This window comes from Artemia sp. Qi Xiang Cuo, chromosome 6 (assembly GCF_049724085.1).
Source record: "Artemia sp. Qi Xiang Cuo chromosome 6, ASM4972408v1, whole genome shotgun sequence".
Classification (NCBI taxonomy): Eukaryota; Metazoa; Arthropoda; class Branchiopoda; order Anostraca; family Artemiidae; genus Artemia; species Artemia sp. Qi Xiang Cuo.
The window spans coordinates 26,315,141-26,341,014 of record NC_142799.1 but is presented as its reverse complement, the minus strand read 5'-3'; the positions used below and the strand labels follow the sequence as shown (position 1 = coordinate 26,341,014).

The following is a 25,874-nucleotide window of genomic DNA, read 5'->3' as shown; positions in this document are numbered from 1 at the left end:
TTTATTTATTTTTTTTTTTATATGTTTTTTTTTTTCACGAGCGCTCGTCTCAGACCAGCCGTCCGTTAATAAAAACAATAAAAACAAATGAAAACGCAGCTTCAGACCCATGAGGCAGGGAGAGGCAGATGGGCATAATTTCCATGATCTAGTTCATGGAAAGTGTCGGGCCTTTGGTCAAATTAGTTTTTCGCAGATTTTTTTCGTGCGAAGTACTTACACTTTATAATATTATAATATAGTTGACATAGTGATAAAAAGCAAGGCATTGAGGAAGTAGCAGCAATCAACATTTCCAAAATAAAAGCTTCGCCAAATACATGGACGAGCGAATTTGCCATGCGATCGGTTATTTTCCCATAATTCCTTGCCGTTCGAATATCATTATATTGCTTAACATTGCTTAAAATTATTGCTTAACACGTTTTTATTGCTCGTTAAAATTGAAGTTTTGGTCGTAGTTTTGATAACAATTTTATTTGAAAATAAAAAATACACCTTAATTGCTGAGAAAATATATATTTATTAATTTGTGTTGTTTTTTTTGTATAAAGGTGCTTCCCCCTCACTTGGACCATGAAGAATCAAGAGAACCGATTTACCAGAACCTTCCAACCAGAGGCATTTTGCATCAAAAGCAAGGCAATATGCCAAAATGGGCTCAAGATCACCTCAGTCAATCTGAGTTTTTGGCCCCTGCTGAATCATTAGAGCAAATACCACCAGAGTTATCTTGGCCGCAGCAAGCTCCTCTGCCCAAACCCGTGAGCAAAGATGGTCTTGTAAGCTACTGTGTTTTCTTTTATTTGGTCTGATTGAGGAATTAGGCCAAAGGGTGACTGGTGGTGTAGTTAGGAGGGGATTCAGGGTGTGGGATGCTTTTGGACGTTAGACAATGGTGGCGTAGTTAAGGGGGAGGATTCAGGGCGTGGAATTCTTTGGACATTAGACAAATTTATCAGATTCCAACAGGTCGATCAACTTTCTTTTTAGTTCAAGAGGGCTTTAACTTTTGCCATAAGGCAATTTTTTGGGTCATGACAATCAGTTTTTTTGATCATTTTAAAATTTTCAATTTTATTTATTGTTCTAATTCAAGGTAATAATTCTCAGAATGGAACAGGCAGTCTTTCTTTTCATAATTTATTATCGCTGTTAGCTGCAAGGAGGGTGGGGTGGGGCTGAATTTGGTGTATTATATTTTAGAATTACAAAATAGGAACTTCTTTTTGTCTATTGGTTATTTTCCTATATTTTTCATGTAGCTTGCCTGCTCTCGGAAAAATCGATGAATTTAGTCCCTCTCTACTCAAAAACTCCTTGCAAGAAATTTTGCAATTTCTTTTTGCAAGAAATTATAGTATTGATGTCTGTGATTTCGTTGATTATTATCGCGTGTCGATATGCCTGCCCTTGTTCCTATGGATGTATCAATTTTGCTGTGCTACTTTGGTTGGCCTTTGACAATATGAGTGCATCATAAAGTTTAAAAACAAAGGTTATTAATACCTAAAGAGATGTAGCATCGCGGGTGAAAAAAAATTCACTGAAATTAAACGGTAATTCTGTGTTTCGGATGGTAATTTTGCAATTCTGCATTCTATTTATACAGATATTAAATAAAACATTGAAAGCCAATAAAATCAGACATTAAAACTGACTTTGCGTCTATTTACGAAATTTTTAGGTCTTAGAAAAGACGAATCCAAAAATAGATTCGCATAGAATTGTCTCCAATCCTCCTTTTAACTTATTTGCAAATATTCCCATCTGAGCACGTAACAGAAACATTCTCTTTTTGACAATGATTATTAGTTTTAAGATTGGAGTTAAACTTTGTAACTATTACCCACCAGTATCCTGTGCCTACTCATTGGGTTAGATCTCCTTTTCTTCTTCATAAGTTTTTAGGCTATTTTATATTAACTTGATCCTTAGTTTCAAGTTAAATTGACTGCCAGTATTTTTTACAGCATGGAATGTTGCATCTTTTTTTAGTTAAAAGGGAGCTTTGCTTAATGCTTTAATAATAAACCTGTTTGCCCAAATTGGGTAGTGAATCTACAAATTAAAGAAAGAAAAAACAGGCATAATTAAAAAAATTATTCGAATATTTCGACTCCACGCCAGGGAGCCTTAATCAACGGGGAAAAAAAGGAAAACAAAACTAAGTTAAACCATCTAAAGAAAAAGACAAAAACAACACATAAGAGAAAAAACAAACAACAAAGAAACTAATAAATAAAACTCACATCTTAATAACTTCCAAAATACTGCAAAAGTGTAAATGTTTGAATAATCACAGAAACGAATGTCTAGTACCCCAGTTACGGTGTAATATGGTTTCTGGGTGATTATCGTTTACTGAATAGGTTGGATTACCGGAGCATGAGTCTGTTTCCATGGGGGGCATTCGCCCTTTGATTACCTTTGACTATTAATGGGGGCACTAGCTCTCTCAATTTCCAATCAAATGAGCCCTTTTTGAAGTTTCTACGACAGAACTTTCTATAAAAGCCTTATATAACCCCAGAGAATAAATTACAACCTTTGCCCATGAGGACATTGGGGACGGAAGTGTCATCCTCAAAGACATAATTTCAGGACCTTTCAACTACGTTTAACAAAATGGCTAACTCAAAATTTATTGAATATGTTAAACCGGACCATGAAAACGCAGACCCCTTTCAAATTTTGAAAACCTTCTTCGTGCTATTAAGACACTTGAACAAAAAATGTATTAAAAAAAAGTCCAATTCAAAAGACTCATAGTTTGACTTATCTTAAGGATTATATAGAAGCTATAAAAAATTCTTTCTTTCTTCCGCTCAATCGCTATTCTATTTTTTCTCTCTGTATTTAATAGATTATCATGACAGTTAACATAATGGTATTTTTCCTGCACCTTTAATGCGTAAGAAAGGTTTAGATTAAATTTGTAAAAGGACTTTAAAACTCTGAAAACTGAGATTTATCATAATATGGTAGTTGAATCGATAGCTTTCAACTCTCATAAAGCTAGGGTGCCCTTTGTTCTGGCGAACGATCCTTCGACCCTTTCAAAAATTAAAATAAAGAACGCAGCAATGTTATTTAAAGCTGATCGATAAGAACATAAACTAACGATTAGAACACGTTATTAAAGCTTATCGAACACGAACACTAACAAATTTATTCCCTTTTTCTCTTTGAGTAAAAATGACCAAGTAGTTTTCAAATCTTGTACAATTCTGAAAAGGTTAAGCCAGTCTTTTCTCTCACAGAGACTATCTGTTTTGGCTTTACTCCAATTAACCACGGCTATTATTTTATCATTATATTATTTCATTATATTATATTATTTTATTATTATTGATGTAGTTATTATTCATGCGGTATAATAGGTTTGGAAATTAATGTTAAGAACTTAGTCGCTAAGGCTAGGAATAAGTGAAGATAAAAAGGTGACGTTGGGTAACGTAAAGATCGATCAAGTTGTCAGCTTCACTTACCTAGGTAGTATTATTAGTAAAGACGGTGGGTGTAATGAAGACGTTACAAATAGAATAGACAAGGCCCAAGAAGTTTTCTCACAGTTGAAAAAAGTTTGGTAGAATAAGAAGATAAGTCTGCGAACCAAGATTAGAATATTAGAAGCTACAATAATGAGAGTGGTCAAATATGGTCCTGAAGCATGGGCGCTCTGAAAAACGGAGGAAGATTTGCTAGATGTTTTCCAGATAAATTGCCTACAGATTGTTTTGGGTACGTCGCTGACTGACCGTATTTCAAAAAAGTAGGCTGTACGAAAAGTGTGGTTCAATCCCGCTTTCTAGGGCTATAGTGAGAGAAAGGTTGAGATAGCTAGGGGCCGTTCTACGGATTAATGATGATAGATTGCCAAAGATCGTCCTTCTCGGCCAACTGTTTAGGGCTAGACGGGAAGCAGGTCGTCCTCGGTTTGGGAGGGAGGAAGCCGTAAGGAAAGATTTAAGGGAAATGGGAACTTCCTGGGAGGGTTGAAAGAGCGAGGCTTTAAATTGATTGGGATGGAGGAGGATCATGCATAGTTGTGTTAGCCTCAGGTGGCTTGGTGCAGCGGCGAGTTGTTAGAGGTAGTAGTTTACATTGTATTAGTCAGAAATAGGTCCATAATGATCAAGCCAAAAACAAAGCTGTTTCGCGTTTCATTGAGTCTGTGCTGGAAGTAGACAGTTGCGGCTGCGCTTCGAATACGAGACCCTAGTTTTTATTTTTATATTTTGGAAATAATCGTATTATTTTCCTGAGACTTTGGAGACCCAATTTTAGGTGGTTTTTTTTCTTTTAGGTTTCGGCCTTAACTTGAAAAATCACCGTGGTTATTTCCATGAGAATTTATTTTTGTTTTTTCCCTTAGATTTAGTACATTTAAGCGATTATTGAAGCCTGTTAAATTAATTATTTTACTTACTGTGCATGAGAGCTCAAGAAGCTGCAATTCGTCCTTAGACAGATAGGAAATTCAATTTGTCCTTAGGCAGATAGAAAATTCTTTGGATATTTATCTATTCCAATAAGCTAACTGTATTTTGGTTAGTTTTAGAGATTCTATGGGTTTTCAGGAATTTTTTTTTCATATGACATTCATTTTGATGTTCAAACCTTGTTCAATAAAGTAGGATAGACTAGGTTTATTTTTGATATTATTTTTTCTGCCGCACCAAATTTTATAAATTCCTTATTTAAATAAATAATAAAAATAAATTGTCTGTGGGTTTGGATTTGGAAGCTTCTTCTTATTCTTCTTTTTAAAGTACTATTGAAGAGTATGCTTTTATTTAATAGTTATTATTACTAAGTTTTTCTTGAGCATGTCTATTGTTATGTATAGTTGCAAGCACTGGTTACCCGGATGTCAAGTGACCAACTCCATCTAGAATTTGAGCTTATACCAAAAAGAAAACCGCATGCTGATTTTGCAACCGCTGCACATTCGGAGAATGTCCCTCGAAATAGGTAGCTTTTATTCTTTCTTCTTTCCTTCTCTCTCTTTATAAGGCTCACATTCCTTCTGTAAATTTTTCACTTTATATGCTCAAACAATAGACACAAATTTTGCTATTATTTGATAGGTAAGATCCAGCCTTATCTATCTACTGAGTTAGAATTTTGAAATGTGCTTAATATTTTTCTTAGACTGAAAAATATTTCGAAAATAAGTAAGAAAATGCCAAAGTAGGAAACTTTCTGTATTTTCGAAGCAATTCTATATCACTATCTAATAAAAAGTCAAAGGTTGTACTGCATCTCAATTCTTGCTGAATGAAGGGATAGACCTGAATCTAATCAAATATATGACATAAGTATCTTTCTATTTTGGTGCAAGTTACTGCTGTGACCTGTCAAAAATCATATATTTTGGAGGGAAGGTAATCTCAAATAATTAAATATTTTATAACTTAAAGCAGTGCTTTCTAAACTGAAAGCCCTGTATTATGATAACAGGGTTGTCACACTTTTTGAAAAGAGTTTGGAAAATAAAGACTGAATTAGCTTTCCTTAAAATGTGCTTGCACCTTTAACCTTAGATCCGACTGTGCCTCCAGAGGCACACAGGGCATCAGGAAAGAGGCGCCGACCTTTCCTGTGGTTTGCTGCTGCCAGAATGTCCTCCCTTTGAGGTTTGATTGACGTGTGTAGGTTACTGCATTAGAATGTACTACATGTTAATGTTAATAGATTTCATTTAATTTTTTCATTAATATTAGTGTGTTTGTGTGCAAATTATTCGTGTGCCCAATAGGATATTGCCTTGATAGAAAGTCCGGGATATTTTGCTCAATGTTCTTTTATTAGCAGACCATGTTCCTGAGCCTGTTTATTCCAAAATCTTTTTCCACGAGATTAAATGTCATGTACAAGTATTGCAGTGCATCGACCTTGAAAAATATTCTTTGTGTAGCTATTTACCTGTATAACTTTTTTGGCGAACCCAGTGGCATTAACTGCGGGTAGAAACAAGGGGGTTATTTCTGTCCTCAAGATTCCCCCCCCCCCTCCTAAATTATGAAAAATATCCGTTTTGGGGTGTCACATTTAACAAAATGCACTTTTACCCCTCCCCCTACTTTTTCGTGAAATGTTATTCTTGTTAAACTGAAAAGGATCAGAATGGAAAGATGAATTAACTCATCAGCAAAACTAAAACTAAATCTGGATGGCATTCAGCTACAACTGGTAAAAATAATCCTAAATATACTAGTTCCTCGTGTTTCCTACTAAAGATACGACAATATGCTTACTTCTTACTAGGAATAGGAATAATGACTCAATTTGTTAATTTTTTTATTTACTAAAGACTATACAATTAATTTGCTGTTAGATCTTAATACTCTGGATGCAGCTCTAGGCCTGTAAGCCGTATTCCTTCTTTTAAAACTGAAAGCGACGAGAAATAAACACGAAAAGTGTCTTTAATGCCAATCAAAATCAAACCTAAAATAAGATAAGAATGAGTCATAATTGAGTAAAGGTAAAATAGATCAAGAAATATCTTGTTCGCTGTTGGATTGTGAAACCCTGTTGAATAGGTACATTCGAATATTTTAATCTGACGTTTTAGTAATGATGTGCTAAATGTCAGTTTTCTGAATTCAGTTAATTTTTTCTGATAATTTTGTGCACACAATAATATAACACAAATTTTCTGAGAGTCAGTTTTATGCAGTAAAAAAGTAGCTAGACATAGACATAGACATTTTTATTTTACCAAAAAAAAAAAACATTCAACAAACATCATAAATAACTAGACAACCACATTAAGATTTAAAAAAAAATCCTGTTGGTGGCTGTATCAAAAATAAATAAAAACAATGATAATTATTAATAAGTTCTTATTCTTTCAAAAAAAAAGGAAAAAAAACAAAAAAAAAAACAAGCTAAATACAAGATTTGACGAAATAGCAGTTAGACTGTGATAGTTATTGGTACTTTATTGATATTTTAGTGTCTGGTGCACAAATCTCGCATAAATCCAAGTGACTGAGTCCAACTTTTATATTCGTGGCAATTCGAGTATCAGGGGCTCGATTGACTCTTAAATTGAATAACCCTGTAAATACGAGGAATAATATCCAGAATTACATTAAACATTTTGAATGTAAAATTTTACATGGGAATCATCGATGACGTTCAATCTTTGCATGTTTTTTGCAAAAAAATACATTTTTGTTTTGCCAACACGTGTCTAAAAATGTAATTCTAACTGGACATACATGTGAAAACCGCTTAACCATGCTCTAAAAAGCACTTGCATATTCTAAAAACTCACAAGCACAAGCGAAGACTAAAGCAAAAAACTCACATTCTAAAAACTAACTCACATTCTAAAAACTATTCTAAAAATTCACATTCGCTAGCAAGCAAAAAACCTTTATGTTTGCTTTTCTAGGCAATAGGTATATTGAATTCCCATTCAACGTGTTTTATTTTTCTTTTTTTTTTTTTTTTTGCTTTTTTGAAACAAGGTGATTTTCTATCTGAGTGGTTCTGTTTATAACATGATGTGCTTCATAAATCTCGTTTGAACGAGTTAGTACAAAACAATTGGAGAAAATTTTTTATATATAAACAGGTAACGCTTTAACAGTCTGAATATTTTGTTTCACCTCTGGAAATCTATTGAGAGGTGGATAAACTATATATGTTCCTAGAAATAGAAAGACGGTGTTGACTTGAGAAATTATTTTGACTTTCTACTTCAAGTAGCAATTGTGCAAAACTTATTCAGGTTTAAAATTAGGTATACCCAATTAACTTGTTCATATTTATCAAATTATATATTTATATTAATTATACACTTATATTTTATAATTATATAATTATATATATAATTAACTTATATTATATAATTATATACTGAGTAGTCATTGTTTCCCTTTCTCGTCCCAGAATTCTGAAAAAGATTTTTCGTTGTGTTTAATTTTTTCTGTTCTTAGTAATTTTAAATTAGATTATGATATGTTCAACCAGTTCTTTTGGTTTTTAGATATACGGACATTTTGCCGTACGAAGAGAACCGTATCCGTCTCACCCCTTCTAGGGAAAATCGTTTTGGTTATATTAATGCATCTCATATTTCTGTAAGTATCAAACAGATTTGAATCTAATTTTTTGTAAATCGCTTGGAATCTAAGTCACATTCTTCATTTTTCAGGTTTCGACCAAATGATTGAAAGGTTCTCCCATGTACCTTTTTTTGTGGAAGGCATAGCATCAATTTTTTTAAATTTAGTACGGGATAGGGGGAGATTTAATTTTTAATGCTTAGGAGGTGTCAAATTTTGTCTTCTTTTTCAATTTTTTATTTGGGTGGGGAGATCTAAGAGCCTCACAGCCCCCCCCCCCCTAGTTTACGCCACTGAAGGAAGAAGTGATGTTTGTGATATTCATTTCCAAACGAAACAGTAATAGTGATTCATGATTCATATTGTCTCGTACCTTCTCTGTAGATTTATAGATTCTTTAAAGGCAATTTTATAGATCTTAGATTTTTAGATGATATTTATTTTCAACAGAAATAGTTTAACACATTTATTTTCATCCCATTTTTCTCTGCCCCACTCCCCTCCTGCCCTCGATTTTAAAAATACCTCTATAGTATAGTCATAGAAAATCAGTTTTGGTAATTTCATTGAATAAAATCGGAAAATAACAAAATTACCCCTCCTCATTAGATAGTGGAAAATAAAAGTTCCCAATTGTTCAAATGGTCGATACACAAAACGTGAATTAATAAACCCTTTCCCAAGTTCCTATGACCACGCTTTCTGTACGAAGGGTTCATAAGAAAAAAAGAAAGCACTCGGAGGCTCCATCTTTCTTTACGTCCTCAGTAATGAAATTCTCTAATTCGCAGAACGCAAGTCATGAGATATACCAGTCGTGAGAGAAGGAGTACCTTCTTCTATTTTCAAACTGTGTTTGCCTAAGTAATGCATTGAATTATCCTCTGACTACTTGATTTTTCAACAATATTAATTACACCTCATACCTGAAAAAATTACTCCTACATACCTCATACCTGAACATCATGATTTTGTCATTTAAAGTAGGAAAAACGATAAGACTCAGTGTTCTTGTCTTAAAAACTTAACTAGAAACAGTCAAATCAGCTTTTATTATCTTTGATCTTTCTAATCGTAAAAGAAATGGCAGAATTTTGATGGTTTTATATTTCAAGCCATTGCAATTGTAGAAATAATTTTATGTATTTTAATTAATAACTGTAGCAGTGGGCTTTTTGAAAGAATCGAAAGATCATTAGACTTTAATAAAGGCAACAGACACACACTGAGTTTCTTTAATAATTGATTCATTCACATGTATTCAAAAAGAACTTATTTTTCATGAACGTCTCAAGTATCATTTTATATTTTAGAAGAATGTCATTTTTATGTTTTGTCATTTTGTCATTTATATTTTAGAATATAATATTTTATAATTTTGATACTTAGAGTATAATATTTAGAATTTATATTTGTCATTTTTATATTTTATATTTTGTCATTTTATATTTTAGAAGAATGTCATTTTTATATTTTATATTTTGTCATTTATGTCATTTTATATTTTGGGAGAATGTCATTTTTACTGGTAGTCTTTTTTTTTTTTTTTTTTTTTTTTTTTTTTTTTTTGCACATTTTGGCATAAAGGTTAGGCTTTTTTTCGTGCAAGAACTACCTTATAACTGTTCAAATGATAAAATTAAAGTCGGTGCTTCCGTGCCCGGATCGGACCTCCATTGATTTAAAGTCGGGACAGTAATTCGCTAATTCTGGTACCCAAGAAAATTGAAAGTGTCCAAAATCGGGAATGCTGGTTGATAGTTTTGCTGTTCAGGGAAATCGATAAGTAATGTACATAACATAATAGTACCGAAGGGACCTGTACTTATAAAAACCGTTTTCCTGGGAAAACATTAATCAATAATGTAGATAAAAGAAACTAGGGAATAAATGTCTTTTTATATAAGGCCTCAGCCCCCCTCCCCCCATCCCCCTCTACGAAACATTTATAGTTGCTCTAACCGAGAACAATTATGGGGGGAAAAACTTTCCCGGGGTCCATCCCGTGAAATAGCTACGCCAAGCAGGAGGAAAGGGATTGCAACTGCTTTTTATATTTCAATAATGCGTTCCGTCTTTATCTTTATTTAACAGGAAAAAACTATCCAAGATTTTGAAAAACAGATTTTTTCGTGTCTTAATTTGAAAAAAAAAACCTCCCTCACTCTTATTTTTGTGAATTGGTGCTATTGCTTGGAATAAATTAAGAAATTGTCTAGGTAACGAAGGCTCGATTGTAGTGAAAACCCGCGTCGTGAAGCGTCTTTTAATCAATGAACGAAAGAAAGAAAGCTGTTTTTCTTAAATTGGGATGTTTCTCAAAAGTTCTGGTAAATGAAGCATATTAACGTTGTCAAGTATTTAACAATATCTTCTTCTCTTCTGACCATTCTCCTATTCTGTTTGATGTTGGATATTGCTCTGATTTCAAAAAAATACTTCGAGTATTTGAGAAGAGGCACGTGGGCAAGTTTTTTGTCGGGCGAGGGAGCCAAGAAAAAAATGTTTGCTAATTTGAACAAGAAGTACCTATAAATTCCAGAAAAATTATCATTCGAGGAGAGGCAGGCCTTGATCCTCCCCCTACCCCTATTTGACTGCATCTCCGTCGGAGACTATCTATTTTAATGTCAGATGCTTTAAGTTGTTGGTATAACCCGGGACTACTGTTTGAAGCAGCATAGTTTGTGGCCATATCGGATCGATATCTCTTAAATTTTGATTGACTAGACTATCCAGGGGATATTTAGATAGCGGAAAATGTTTCTAAAGTTCTCTTGAGAGACAGTTGTGTTCTACCCATCTGGATCAACCGAATCAGTTAAAGGAATTCGACTCCTTTATCAAGGTATCATAGGCAGCGCAATAGCGCTACCTAAGTAAAGAATGATGTTGGCACAATGTATTATTTATTTTTTTGTTTTTTGTTGTTTTTTTTTCCATACCAGGATACTTCATATCGAAGGAGTAGTCATAGAAACTTCGAAAAGGGCACTTTCGATTGGAAGTGGGAGGGGCTAGTGCCTTTTTTAATAGTCGAAAATGATTGGAGGGCAACTACCCACCCCCCCCACCCCCACGCCCATCATTCCCCCAAACACATCCAATAAAAATTTTGAGATAGCCATTTTTTTCAGCGTAGTTGATTTCCACTTAAGAAATATGTTTTTGAGGAGGACATTTCCCCAAAACCCTCAGGGCAAGGGTTTTAAGTTATGCCCTGGGGGCATATAAGAACGATTATGGCACAATGTATTATCTATTATTTTTTTTTCTTTAGAGCAGGGCACTTCGTATCGAAGAAGTTGTCGTAGAAACTTCGAAAAGGGCTGGTACAATTGGAAATTAGAATGGCTTGTGCCCTTTTTCATAGTCGACAGTGATTGGAAGGCAACTAACACCCCTCTCACGCCCACCTTTTCCCCAAACACATCCAGTCAAAATTTTGAGATAGCCATTTTATTTAACGTAGTTTTAAGTTATGAAAATTAGGTCTTTGAGGATGACAACCCCACCCCCCCAGCCCTCAGAGCAAGGGTTGTAATTTATGCCCTGGGGGCATATAAGGTTTTTATAGAACACGTTGTCGTAGAAACTTCAAAAAGGGCTCATTCGATTGGAAACTGAAATGGCTAGTGCCCTTTTTAATAGTCGAAAATGATTGGAATGCAACTAACACCCCTTCCACGCCCACCATTTCCCCAAACCCATCCAATCAAAATTTTGAGAGAGCCATTTGTTCCACGCCGTTTAAAGCTCAGGAAAATATACATTTGAGCAGGACACTTCCCCCACAGTTTTCAGGGCAAGGGTTATAAGTTATGCCCTGGGGGATTATAAGTTTTATTGAAATCTTTGTCGTAGAAACTTGAAAAAGAGCTCTTTCGATTGGAAATTCAAAGGAATAGTGCCGTTTTTAATAGTCAAAAGTGATTTGAGGGCAACTAACCCCCCTCTCACGCCCACCATTTCCCCAAGTACATCCAATCAAAATTTTGAAGAACATAATTTGCACTTTACTGCAAAAAAATACAAACGAATGTGCATTGTCAGTTTAATATATAGATACTGATATTTAGTAATCAAAATGTTAATATCATTTGATTTATTAAAGTTATAAAAGTAAGAACATTTATATTTTTTTCAGTAAAGTGCAAATTTTGTTCTGGCCTTGGAAAGGCATAGGGGTTTTGAGCCCAACATTATGTTAATTTTTCTCGTTTTGAGTTTGACTCGGTTATTTATTGTAATTTCTGTTCGTTTTGGGTTTCATTTATTTATGGGTGCTGAGTTGCGGTAGTTGCACGCTTGGTAGATTGTTTGATTTTACTTTTGCTCATTTTTTGTTTAATGGAGTTCTTTACTTTTCTTTGAAAAACTTATTTTTTGAAAAAAGTTTTTTTAATTAATTTCCGTTATAACATCAGGTGTGATGAGTTCTTACGTATGTATTCCTTTGGAGGTGCGACGTAAAACCCTTTAAATTAGTACTCGATCCGCTATTCTAAAAAAGTTAAATTCGACTACTGAGAAAGGGGATGAAATAAAGCAAAAGTTGAAAGACTCATCCTTCTAGATCTGGGAATGTTAGACAATACCGGGCCTTTTATTTTGTTGATTTTGGTTGGGGTTTTTTTCCTGTCAGTTTCTTGCCTTCTTTTTTCTTCCAGATTTTCAGCTGTTTTTGTTTCTTTTTTTTTCATTCTGAACGTCTCACTTGAGTTGCGTCAAAATATCAGAATTTAATTTTACTCTTTTTCCTTGAAAGTTAACTCTACTTCCTCATGAGAACACATGAAAATATTTAAACAGTTGTCATTTTTTTTATTGTTATTTTTGAATTTTATTCTCATGATTCCAAAATATGTAAGTTATTTACATCCTAGCCATGTGGTTAGCGCTGGACTTGAAATTTTTGTCCTTGAGGAGTGGCGTTCGATTTCTGGTGTCGCTGGTTATTTGGTTACTGGGGTCCGTGGGGTCCGTGGTTACTGGGGTCCGTGGCGTGATTCTGTAAGCTCAACTAGGGTTAAACCAATTCTAAATGGGTTCTTGGAGAAATAAAGGGAAGATAAACAGGAAGGGTGTGCAAAAGTACAGGATGGCTGGTCCCCCCCCCCCCATTGCACTTCCTGGCTGAGTGGCCATGAAATGGAGATCAGCACTGCCGGTAGGGACTGTAAAGTCCAACGCCGTAATCTTTACCTTTACCTTTTTTTATTTACATCCAAAATTCCACGTTTCTAGCTTCACTGACTAGCACAACTTCTGGCTAGCTAACACGTTTCTAGCTAGCACAACTGTAATTTTTGTATTTTTTATGATTATCTTTGTGCTTTTTTCTTCCTCTTATCTTCCTTCCTTTCTTACAGTCTCTATATTAATGTCCTTTATATCTGTTCTGTTTGATTCTGTTTTAGGGTTCAATAGGAGGTCTTCAAAAGTTTTATATAGCAGCACAAGCGCCATTATTTGATACAGTTAGTGCTTTTTGGCAGTCAATTTGGGAATCTGATGTGAGAATCGTCATTCTTTTGTGTGAAATAGAGCAGCAAAATACTAACGTTAAAATTCCGCCACAAAATCTACCATCAGTACTTTTAAACAGGTAAGAATGAGTGGCTTCTTTTTTAAGAAGGTTTTCTTAAAAAAGTTTACTCAAACTTTTACTCGAACTCGAACTTAGGAGGTTTACTCGAACTTTTAAAACATTATACCATAATGAAACAAGATGCTACAAAGCTATATCCAACAATTGGCTTTACAAAAAAAAATTGGCTCAACTCCAATCTCTAGATCCAAAATGAAAGAGCGTTCTTTATGGTTCGGTTGCGTATACCAATTAATGTTAATTTGTCTTCAAAAGTTGTGATTCCTGGCACAACTAGGCTTAATTGTGGTTATGTGAGTTTGAACCTCATGGGAGTAAGTAAAGAGTGGGCTCTGAATTGGATGGGTGGAGGAGATATGTGCTTACCTATGTTGATCACAAGAGAGCTAGTAATGTGTTGAGTTGTTAGTAGTTTTAGTTACCATGTCCAAATGTAAACTGTAATTTCATTTGTTATATTATCATCTTTATAATAGGCGACAATGATTTAAAGATCCTACTGGTCAATGAAGACAAACAATATAAATTAAAATTCTCCTTCATTCTAGACTAAATGATGCTAGTTGAGATGTTTTTTAAATGGCTCCCTCTTTATTACACGTCAGAAGTGTCACCTCAAAATAGCCTACTAAGTATGTGATTTCCGGAAGCACTCAAATTAATTTTTTTTTTTTTTTTTTGGTTCCTTGAATACGACAGAAAGTTTGGGTGCTGTTTCTGGTGCTCTCTTTCTCTTTCTCTCTCTCTCTCTCTCTCTCTCTTTCTCTTTCTCTCTCTCTCTCTCTCTTCCTTTTCGTCCTTTTCTTTCTTTAGGTTTTGACTCTTGGTAGAAGGTTTGTTACATGGGGGTGTTCTTTTCACCTTGTTTTTCTATCTTTTCAGGTTAAATTTAAAAAATAACAGTTCATTTAAATTGTATTATCTAATGTGCTTTAGTTCCTATAAGTAAGCACAGTGTTATGTCTTTCATTTTAAATTTGAAAATCACTTTTCATTTCTTCTAGAAGATCAAGCATAAGTTTCAATTATAAATTATATTTTACCGAAAGACTAATTTTTTTTTATTTTTTTTTTTCCTTTATTTAGGTTTTCCTTTGGGCGGAGTAGCAGTGGCAGAAATCAACATACAGCATCAAATCAGACAAGTTCATCTAGTCTTGGAACAGTAGCCAAGGAGACGTGCACTCAATATTGGCCTATGATCGATATGGGAACCATGGATTTTGGTGATGTAGGTCTAAATTTGATGAACCTTATGGAAGATATGCAAGTATATATCGGGTTTAGTTTAGTGCATCCCCTTATCCTGAATTATAGTATATTTCTCCGAAATGAAGTTGTATTCTCCTAAATCTCCACGGAAGCTAACGTTAACAAAAGTTAACAATTTTAGTTTCGTGTTTACATTCGTGTGTTTATCGATGTTAATTTTTGGAAAGAAGAGAGCCCAATTCTCTTTTCGGTAATTTGGGTGAACTCTAAATAATTCGTGACTAATGGAAGCAATGGTTGGACTCATCTGGATCAAATTGAAAGACCTTAGTCTCGCCTCATAGTTTTACTTAAAACCTTCAACCTTGTAGGTGATAAGTTGTCTTCTTGGTCTTCCCTAAGTCTTTATTTGATCACAAAAAAAAATCACTTTTAAGAAAAGTATCTTATGGCGAAAATGACCAAGGTGGTCGACCTTAAGTGTGACGGAAACTTTGTTCTTTTTTTTACAAATTCCTTGTTAATAATCTTGTTCCAGTTCCACAGCAAGAAAGTGAGATTTTTCTTAAATAAAATAGTGTCTCTCCGTCACCACTGGCAAGACCCCCATTAAGAGAAGACTAAAAACCAAAAAAAAATGCTGTAGGAATAATGAAAGACTAGGGTTCATGCATACATGAAACTATTGAGTCGATAATTGTCGGGCTAAACAAGGCTATTGAATTATAGCCCGCTGAGTATGCAAACACAGGCTAGTTCTTCTAGTCTTGGAGTAGAATTTACAGTCAGCTCTCTTTTATTACTTTTTTTGGCAGTACTTTTGCTCTTGCTCTCTCTCTCTCTCTCTCTCTCTCTCTCTCTCTCTCTCTCTCTCTCTCTCTCTCTCTCTCTCTCTCTCTCTCTCTCTCTCTCTCTCTCTCTCTCTCTCTCTCTCTCTCTCTCTCTCTCTCTCTCTCTCTCTCTCTCTGGCTCACTTACTTATTCTCTTGCTTACAACTACTCACTTTACTCTTGACTACTACTTTTTACTCTGTAATACTCTTACTCTTGCCAATGTGAGCGGTTCTAACTGAGTGGATTGGTGCGCTGGATTCAAGATCCTTTGTCCGAGAGGGTGAGGGTTTGAATCCTAGTGTACCCAATTATTTGGTTTGGGACGGGGATCAGTGGAGTGACTGTAAGCTCAGCCAGAGTTGACTCATTTCTAAATGGGTACCTGGAGAGATCTGGGGAAGGTAAACAGGAAAGGTGTGCGAAAGTTCAAGATCGCTTGCCCCCTTCCTCCCATTGCACTTCCTAGCTGAAGGGCCGTGAGACGGAGATTAGCACTGCCGGTTCGGACCTTAAGGGTCTAGTGCCGCATCCTTTACCTTTTTTTACCTTTTATACATCTTATTCTTCATTTATTTATAAAAGTACCGATCTGGGTTGCAGCGGTAGCTTTGAGCCTAGTAAGAGACGATCACGTCCAATACTAAGAAATACAATAGCCCATAACTCCTAAAAAATAGTCGCAGATGAAAACAAGAAGTACACTATTAAAACCTCCTTGTCCGAAACCTCTGTATAGAAAATTTGTCGTCTCTTGGCTTCAACAGCAAGGAAAATATATTGGCTTGAAAATCAAGAAAGGTGGCTGAAATCACAAAATTCTGTATATACGGCATTTATTTTCTTCTTTTTTTCCATTGATAGATTGGCAGTGGAAAATCGTAGAGAGCTGTTTAATGGCTCATGGAAATTGATGTGGTTAAAAACCTTTCGCAATTAAAAAAAAGTTATTTTTAGAATATAATAAATTTTTTACGAAAAACTGCATTTCAAAGGCAACGCTATGGCGTTACCTATAGTAAAGGCCATACGGCTCCAATGTTTTATTATTATTTATTTATTTATTTCCCAGAGGCACTTCATATGGAAGGGGTGGTTATAGAAACTTCAAAGGGGGTTATTCGATTGCAAATCGAGAGTTCTAGTGCCCTTTTTAAGGGTCTAAAGTGATTGGAAGGCAACTAACACCCCTTCCACACCCACCAGTTCTCTAAACATATCCAATCAAAATTTCGAGATAGCCATTTTGTTCAGCGTAGTTGATTTCTAGATAGAAATTATATTTTTGAGGAGGACATTCTCCCACAGCTCTCACGGCAAGGGTTATAAGTTTAAGGTTTTTATAGAGCGCGTTGTCGTAGAAACTTCAAAAAGGACCCATTCGATTAGGATTAGGACCAAGTGATTAGAGGGAAGCTGACCCCCCTCTCACGCCCACCTTTACCCCAAACACATCAAATCAAAATTTTGATATAGCCATTTTGTTAAACGTATTTGAAAATTCTGGAAATTTGGTCTTTGAGGACAACCCCCCCCCCCCCCCCACAGCCCTCTGGGCAAGGGTTGTAATTTATGCCCTGGGGGCATATAAGGTTTTGTATAGAAAGTGTTGTCTTAGAAACTTCAGACTGGGCTCATTCGATTGGAAATTTAAATGGTTAGTTCCCTTTTTAATAGTCGAAAGTGATTGGAAGGCAACTGACACCCGTTACACGCCAACCATTTCCCCAAACATATCTAATGAATATTTTGGTCTAGCCATTTTGTTCAACGTAGTTGAAAGTTCTGGAAATTATATGTTTGAGCAGGACAATCCCCCCACAGTCTTCAGGGGCGATGGTTATAAGTTATGCCCGGGGGGCATATATGGTTCTTATGTATGGAATGCTTGTATAAACTTCAGAGGGCTCATTTTATTGGAAATTGAAAGTTCTAGTTCACTTTTTAAGCGTCAAAAGATATTGGAGGGTAACCAGCTTCCCCCCAAATCCCTTTTTCCCAAATGTATCCAATAAAAATTTTAAGATAGCTATTTTGTTAACTATAGTTCAAAGATCATAAAACAAAAACTCCGGGGTCAACACAGCCCCCCAGGGCCCGAGGGCAGTTGTCGTTAATTATGCCCTGGGGGAATATATGGTTCTTATTGAACGCTCGTAAAATCTTCAGAGATGGCTCATTTGATTGGAAATTGGAAGTTCTAGTTCAGTTTTGTAGAGTCAAAAGAGATCGGAGGGCAACAAGCCCCCCCCCCCCCTACTCTACTTTTTCCCCAAATGCATCCAATAACAATTTTGAGGTGCCATTAAGTTAAAAATTGCTCAAAAGTCAGATAAAAAAAACTCAGGTGTCGTCAGAACCCCCAGGGCCCGGGGGCAGGCGTTGTAACTTATTCCCTGGGGCATATATGGTTCGTATGAAAGGGAGACTCGTATAAACTTCAGAGAGGGCTCATTTGATTTGAAATTGAAAGTTCGAGCTCACTTTTTAATAGTCAAAAGAGATCCGAGGGCATCTAGCCCCCCTCCCTCCCCCACGCCTTCGTGTTCCAAATCCATGTGATGAAAATTTGGAGATAAACATTTTGTTAAAATAGTTCAAAGGTCAGATAAGAAAAAGTCTGATGTCAATACAACCCCCAGGGCACAGGGGAAGGTGTTCTAAGTTATGCCCTGAGGGCATGTATGATTCTTATGAAAGGGATGCTCGGATAAACTTCATTTGATTGGAAACTGAAAGTTCTTGTTCACTTTTTAAGATTCAAGAGAGTTAAGGGCAATTATCACCCCCCCCCCCACGCTTTTTCCCAAATCCCATCCGCTACAAATTTTGAGATAGCCAATTTTTTGGAAATTGTTCAAAAGTTAGATAACAAAACTCCCCCAGGAACCAGGGGATAGGCGTTATAGGTGTTGTCCTGGGGGTGTATACGGTTCTTATGAAAGGGATGCTCGTATAAACTTCATAGAGGGCTCAATTGGTTGGAAATTGAATGTTCTAGTTCACTTTTTAAGAGTCAAGAGAGTTCAGGGCAACTAGCCCCCCCCCCACCCTCATTTTTCCCCAAATGCATCCAATAAAAATTTGAGATAGCTATTTTGTTAAAAATAGTTCAAAGATCATATAAAAAGATTCTGGTGTCGACACAACCCCCGAGGGCCCGGGGCAGGCGTTGTAAGTTATGCCCTGGGGGCATATATGGGTCTTATGGAAGGGATGCTCTTATTTTTTAAACAGTTCGAAGACCGTATAACGAAAGCTCCGGGGTCGACACAGCCCCCCAGGTCCCGAGGGCAGGTGTTGTAAGTTATGCCCTGGGGGAGTATATGGTTCTTATTGAAGGGATGCTCGTAAAATCTTCAGAGATGGCTCATTTGATTGGAAATTGAAAGTTCTAGTTCAGTTTTTTAGAGTCAAAAGAGATTGGAGGGCAACTAACCCCCCCCCCCCTCCCTACGCCCGTTTTCCCCAAATGCATCCAATAAAAATTTCGAGATAGCCATTAAGATAAAAATTGCTCAAAAGTCAGATAACAAAAACTCAGGTGTCGTCAGAACCCCCAGGGTCCGGGGGCAGGCGTTGTAAGTTATGCCCTGGGGCATATATGGATCATATGAAAGGGATGCTCGTATAAACTTCAGAGAGGGCTCATTTGATTGGAAATTGAAAGTTCAAGCTCACTTTTTAATAGTCAAAAGAGATCCAAGGGCATCTAGCAACCCCCTCCCCACACGTCTTCTTTTTCCAAACCCATTTGATGAAAATTTTGAGATAGACATTTTTTTGAAAATAGTTCAAAATATCGGATAAGAAAAAATCTGGTGTCAATACAACCTCCAGGGCCCAGGGGAAGGCGTTCTAAGTTATGCCCTGAGGGCATGTATGGTTCTTATGAAAAGGTAGCTCATGTAAACTTCAGAGAGGGATAATTTGATTGGAAATTGAAAGTTCTAGTTCACTTTTTAAGAGTCAAGAGAGTTAAGGGCAACTAGCCCCCCCCCCTCACGCTTTTTTCCCCAAACCCATCAGCTAAAAATTTTGAGATAGCCAGTTTTTGGGAAATTATTCAAAAGTTAGATAACAAAACTCCCGCAGGAACCGGGAGATAGGCGTTATAGGTGGTGTCCTGGGGGCGTATACGGTTCTTATGAAAGGGATGCTCGTATAAACTTCATAGAGGGCTCATTTGATTGGAAACTCAAAGTTCTAATTCAATTTTTAAAAGTCAAAATATATCCAAGGGCAACTAGCCCCCCCACACACCGTTTTATCCCCAAGCCCACCCGATAAAGTTTTTATAATAGCCATTTCATTAAAAATAGTTCAAAGGTCAAATAAAAAAAAATCTTCTGTTGACGTAACCCTCCAGGGCCCGGAAGCAGGCGCTATGAGTAATGCTCTAGGGTCATTTATAGTTCTTATGGAAGGGATGCTCGTATGAACTTTGGAGAGGGCTCATCTGATTGGAAATTGAAAGTTCTTGTTTACTTTTTAAGAGTCAAAATAGATCGGAGGGCAACTAGCCCCGCCTCCCCCTCCTCTGCGCCCTAAATGCATCAGAAAAAAAAATTTAGATAGACATTTTGTTAAAAATAGTTCAAAGTTCAGATAACAAAAAACTACGGTGTCGACACAGCCCCCAGGGCCCGGGGGTAGGCGTTGTAAGTTATGCCCTGGGAGCATATATGACTGTTATGGAAGGGATGCTCGTATAAACTTCCTAGAGGGCTCATTTGATTAGAAGTTGAAAGTTGTAATTCACTTTTTAAGAGTCAAAAGTGATTGGAGGGCAACTAGCCTCCCCCCACACTCCATTTATTTTTTTCCCAGAGGCACTTCAAATTGAAGGGGTCGTCGTATAAACTTCAAAGGGGGCTCGTTCGATTGGAATCGAGAGTTTTAGTGCCCTTTTTAAGAGTCACATGTTATCGGAGGGCAACTGGTCCCCCGATCCCTCTTTCCCCAAATACATCTGGTAAAAAATTTGAGGTAGCCATTTTGTTAAAAATAGTTCAAAAATTATATAACAAAACCTCCTTTACGTATGGCCATTCCGTTAAAAATAGTTCAAAGGTCAGATAAGAAAAACTCCTGTGTCGACCCCCCCCCCCCGGGCTTGGGGCAGGTGTTATAAGTATTGCTCTGGGGGTATATATGATTCTTATGGAATATATGCTCGTATGAACTTCGGAGAGGGCTCATATGATTGGAAACTGAAAGTTCTCGTTCACTTTTTAAGAGTCAATTGAGATTGGAGGGCGACTAGCTCCCCTCTCCACGCCCTATTTTCCTCAAACCCATCTGATAAGAACTTTGAGAGAGCTATTTTTGCAAAATAGTTCAAATGTCAGATAACAAAAACTTCGGTGAGGACGCATTCCCCCAGGGCCCGGGGGCAGGCATTGTAAGCTATTTTCTTGGGCCGTATACTGTTTTCATGAAGAAAATAATTACATAAACCTAAGAGTAGCCCTATTTGAATGGAAATTAAAAGTTGTAGTTCATTTTCTCACAGTGATAATAGATCCGAGGGCATCAAGGCTTACCCATCCACTAAATTTTCGGGTGTATCGATTGGACAGACCCCAATGATAAAAAATTGAGGCAACTCATTTGTTAAAAATAGCTAGAACATCAAAAATTACAACTACGGAACTGACACAACCCCCCAGGGCCCAGGGACAGGCGTTGTAAGTTATACTCTGGGGACATATAGGGTTTTTATAGAAGGAATACTCGTATAAACTTCAGAGAGGTCTCATTTGATTGAAAATAGAAAGTTCTAGTTCACTTTTAAAAAGTCACAAGAGACCGAAGGGTAATTAGTCCCCCCACACCCTTTTCCCCAAACCCATCTGATAAAAATTTTGAGATATAAATTTTGTTAAAAATAGTTCAAACATCAGATAATAAAAACTCCGAGGTTGACATAAACCCATTTTTTCACTTTGATATTGTTACTTTGATACCAGTTTTGATAATTTGATGAATATTTGATTTTTTTTTTAAGTTTGATTTTGAAATAAGGAATTTTTAAAAAGTTGAAACTTTTTGCAATCAAAAACGAACAAAAATTAATTGAAAAAAAAAACTTTCCGAAAAATAAGATTTTCAAAGAAAAGTAAAGGCCATTTTAAACTTAAGCTCAGCAGCTACAAATACATTTTAAAGTTCAAACTCATAACGACCAGAAATTACTATTAAAGAATAAATGAAACCCAAAACGAACAGAAATTAAATAAACAATCATAGCAAAAACAGACAACAAGTAATAATATAAATGAATAAATAGATCTTTAAGCGAGTACTGCTTAGATTGAATATGAAAATCAAGCTTAAAATGAAAAAAATATTTTCCTATTGAAGTATAAATGAAACTTAAAACGAACAGAAATTTAATAAACAATCAGTTTAAACAAACATACAATAGATATTTATGTAAATTAATAAATAAATCTTAAAACGAGTTAAATCTAAACTGAATATGCAAATCAAGCTTGAAACGAACAAAAATCACTACAAACAAGAATTTAGGTATGACATCCTTCTCTCACTGTAAAAGTCTAAAACCTACTGCGTCATTAGCGCTTTACTGAAAATTATATGCGTCTTGAAGAGTCTTGGAAAGTATAAATAACATCAAATTGAAAGTATAATGCTATTAATTGTTGAAAGATCCATCAGTTCAAGAATTTATTTCACTGTAATTTTATTTTTATTTTCAATGCTGTAAGAACTGGAAAAAAAAATATTTGTAATATAATTCGTTTGCAGTTAAGCGCCAATGACGCAGTAGGCTTTTGGTTTTTATTTACAGTTAAGAAAGGGGGCAGTATCCAAACTCTAGTTTATAGTGAAACTATATTCGTCTTGAACAACTTTAGAACGAACTAATAAATTAAACTGAATATTTGATGCATAAACCATATTAATTGCTGAAAGCTCATCAGTTGAAAATGTTACTATAATGCTAATGTTTATTTTCAGTATTAAGTACAAAAGAAAATATTTGTGGTTTTCAGTAAAGTGCCAATGACAAAGGAGGTTTTAGACTTTTACAGTGAGAGAAGGAGGCGATACCCAAACTCTTGTTTGTGGCGGTTTCTGTTGGTTTTAAGCTTGATTTGCATACTCAATTTAAGTTTCACTTGTTTTAAGATTTATTTATTAATTTACATTAATATATCTTGTTTGACTTTTTGCTTCGATTTTTGATTTAATTTCTATTAGTTTTAAGTTTCATTTATACTTCAATAGGAAAATATTTTTTTCGTTTTAAGCTTGATTTTCATATTCAATCTAAGCTTTACCCGCTTTAAGATCTATTTATTCATTTATATTATTACCACTTGTACGTTTTTTTCTTTATGATTGTTTATTTAATTTCTTTTCGTTTTGGGTTTCATTTATTCTTTAATAGTAATTTCTGGTCGTTTTGAGTTTGAATTTTAATAGGCATTTGTGTGTGCTGAGCTTAAGTTTAAAATGGCCTTTACTTTTCTTTGAAAAACTTATTTTTCGGAAAGTTTCTTTTAATCAAATTCATGCATAAGATTGATCAATCTCATCATAATTGTAGGCTGTAGCCAGGTAGTCTCTTACTATTGAATTTAGAAAAAGCCATGCTTTTTCCTGTTTGTAATTTCACATCCGGGTTGCAGCGGTAGCTAGCAATCTAGTAAGAGACGATAACGCACCATAGTAAAAAAATGAAATAGTCAATAACTCATAAAAGTAGAATAGAATCAGATAAAAAAACGAAGTACACTATTAGAACTGCCTTTTCCGAAACCCTTATATAGGAAACTTACCGTCCCTTAGCTTGAACAACAAGGGATATATATTGGGTTGAAAATCAAGAAAAGTGGCTGAAACCACGATATTCTGTATATGCGGCATCTTTTTTTCTTTTATTTTATTTTCTTTTCCACAGATAGCTTGGCACTGGGACATCGTAGAGAGCTTATTTTAGAGAAAATTGATGAGGTTAAAAACCTTTTGTAATTAAAACAAATTATTTTGAAATATAGTATATTTTTTACGAAAAACTACACTTTTTCTATAGCACTGTAGAACCTTTTGTTATTATAACATCAGGAATTTGTCACCTCTATGCTTTTGTAATTAAGAAAGACATTTGAACCAAACTCAATGTTTTACAAAGAACTGCATTTTCATATACTAGATAATGAATGTCATCCTAGTTTTATTAGAACTATGATTATATAAAAGAGCGAACTACATCCCATAGTGTGTGATTATATGAAGTATCGGTATAGTTAATCCTAATCCGGATTGCAGTGGTAGCTAGCAACCTAGTAAGAGACAATCACGTCCAGTGTTAAGAAATATAATAACCCATAACTCCTAAAAATACAATCAGATCAATCAAAAACTACACCATTAAAACCGCCTTGTCCAAGACCCTTATATAGGAAACTTTCTGTCCCTTGACTTGAACAGCAAGTGAAATATATTGGCTTGAAAATCAAGAAAAGAGGCAGCTACTACAGCATTCTGCCTAAACGTCATCTCTTTTTTCTTTTCCACAGATAGCTTGGCACTGGAACATCGTAGAGAATTGCTCAATGGCTCATTTGAAAGGAAATTGCTAGATCTAGTGCCATTTGTAATTTAAAAAAAAAAACATTTAAAAATAGAATCAATTTTTTACGAAAAACTTCATTTTTCATACACAATAGTGATCAATGACGACATAATCGTAGGTTATAGTACATAAATGCTCAATCATCGGATAAAGCTGACCCCTAGTAAAGGACAATTATGCAGTGGTGCCATTGCATATATTGGACTGAGTTAGCTGCCTGATAAACGGCATCTTCATTTGACGATATTTTGCATAAACGGCATCTTTTCCTTTTTTTCTTTTTTCTTTTACACAGATAGCTTGGCACTGGAACATTGTAGAGAGTCGATCAATGGCTCATTTTAAAGGAAATTGATGGGGTTAAAAACCTTTTGTAATTAAAAAAAATTATTTTTATTTATATTAAAGAGCGAACTATACCCCATTCTATTTGAACTGCAAAGTACACCATTAGACGTAAGCTTCATTGGTATCACGGCTTTAGAGATTTTATTAACAGAAAAAAAAAAATAATAAAGTTGCTTTGTGAGCTTTGTGACTTGACCTTTTTAAAGATAGGACAAACTTTTTTTTATAATTGAGCAGTTTATTTAGTCGCTGTCATCATGATCATCCTCGTCACCATGATTTTCATCGTCATCCTCGTCGTCATTATTTTCGTCTTCATCCTCGTCACCTCCCCCACTGTCATCACTATCTTCTTCCTCTGGAAAAATGGCTGGACAAAAAGAAATACAAAAAAAGGGAATTGTTGCAATTGCAATGATAATTGAGGAGATCCACTGGATCAAAATAGTCAAACTTTTTTTAGATTCCATAAACCGCTTCAAATTCATATCACAGCCGATTGTATAGGTTGTCATAGGATTTCCATCTTTGCTGCATTTGAATCTTTCTTCTTTCACTTCTTCTGTTTTTTCTTTCTCTTCAGGATTTTCCTCTTCAGGATTTTCCTCTTCATCAGAAAGAATTGGAGGAAGAATTCTCAGCTGCTGCTTATTCGGCTCGGTTGATCTGTTACAACTCATTGACTGTTCAGTGCTAGTTTGATTCAGCCATGCAGGGATAGTTTCATTTCGCATTTTGCAGCACGATTCTAACACCTCTGTTTTAGTAAAATTACTGTTCCAGTGCCTAAATGGGATATAATCAGAGATATCATCATTTTTTTTTACAAAGGACTGAATGCTGCAGCAGTAAAAACTCTTTTGAACTTCATCAATCCAGGAAGTTACATTAGGTTCCGAATTTCTTAATTCTGATTTCAAGATTTTTCGGTATTCGACATTATCTGGCAAAAGATACTGAACTGCAAAAACAAACAAAATCACAGAAGTTATGCAGAAAGACCCTGCACACTTATATTTTTCCTTCGAGATCAAGATGGATGCGGTAATGGCTCCTATGGAGATAACTAACATTACTATCACAAAACTTTGGCAAAAGTGCCAATATAGATTAAATGAAGAAGCAAAATAAACCGATGGAATAATGTAGTGCATAAAAATACTGACTATAAATAGTA

The 25,874-nt window shown here is 35.4% G+C and overlaps 1 protein-coding gene across 1 annotated transcript in view; it reads left to right on the top strand.

The window, feature by feature from the left end:
* Pez (protein tyrosine phosphatase non-receptor pez) overlaps positions 1-25,874 on the top strand; it is a 77,837-nt gene that overhangs the window by 35,257 nt on the left and 16,706 nt on the right. Inside the window, exons 9-13 of the mRNA XM_089090111.1 lie at positions 555-782; positions 4,853-4,977; positions 8,009-8,102; positions 13,508-13,695; positions 14,785-14,929. Coding sequence (XP_088946237.1) covers positions 555-782; positions 4,853-4,977; positions 8,009-8,102; positions 13,508-13,695; positions 14,785-14,929 — 780 coding nt within the window. The remainder of the gene's footprint in view (positions 1-554; positions 783-4,852; positions 4,978-8,008; positions 8,103-13,507; positions 13,696-14,784; positions 14,930-25,874) is intronic.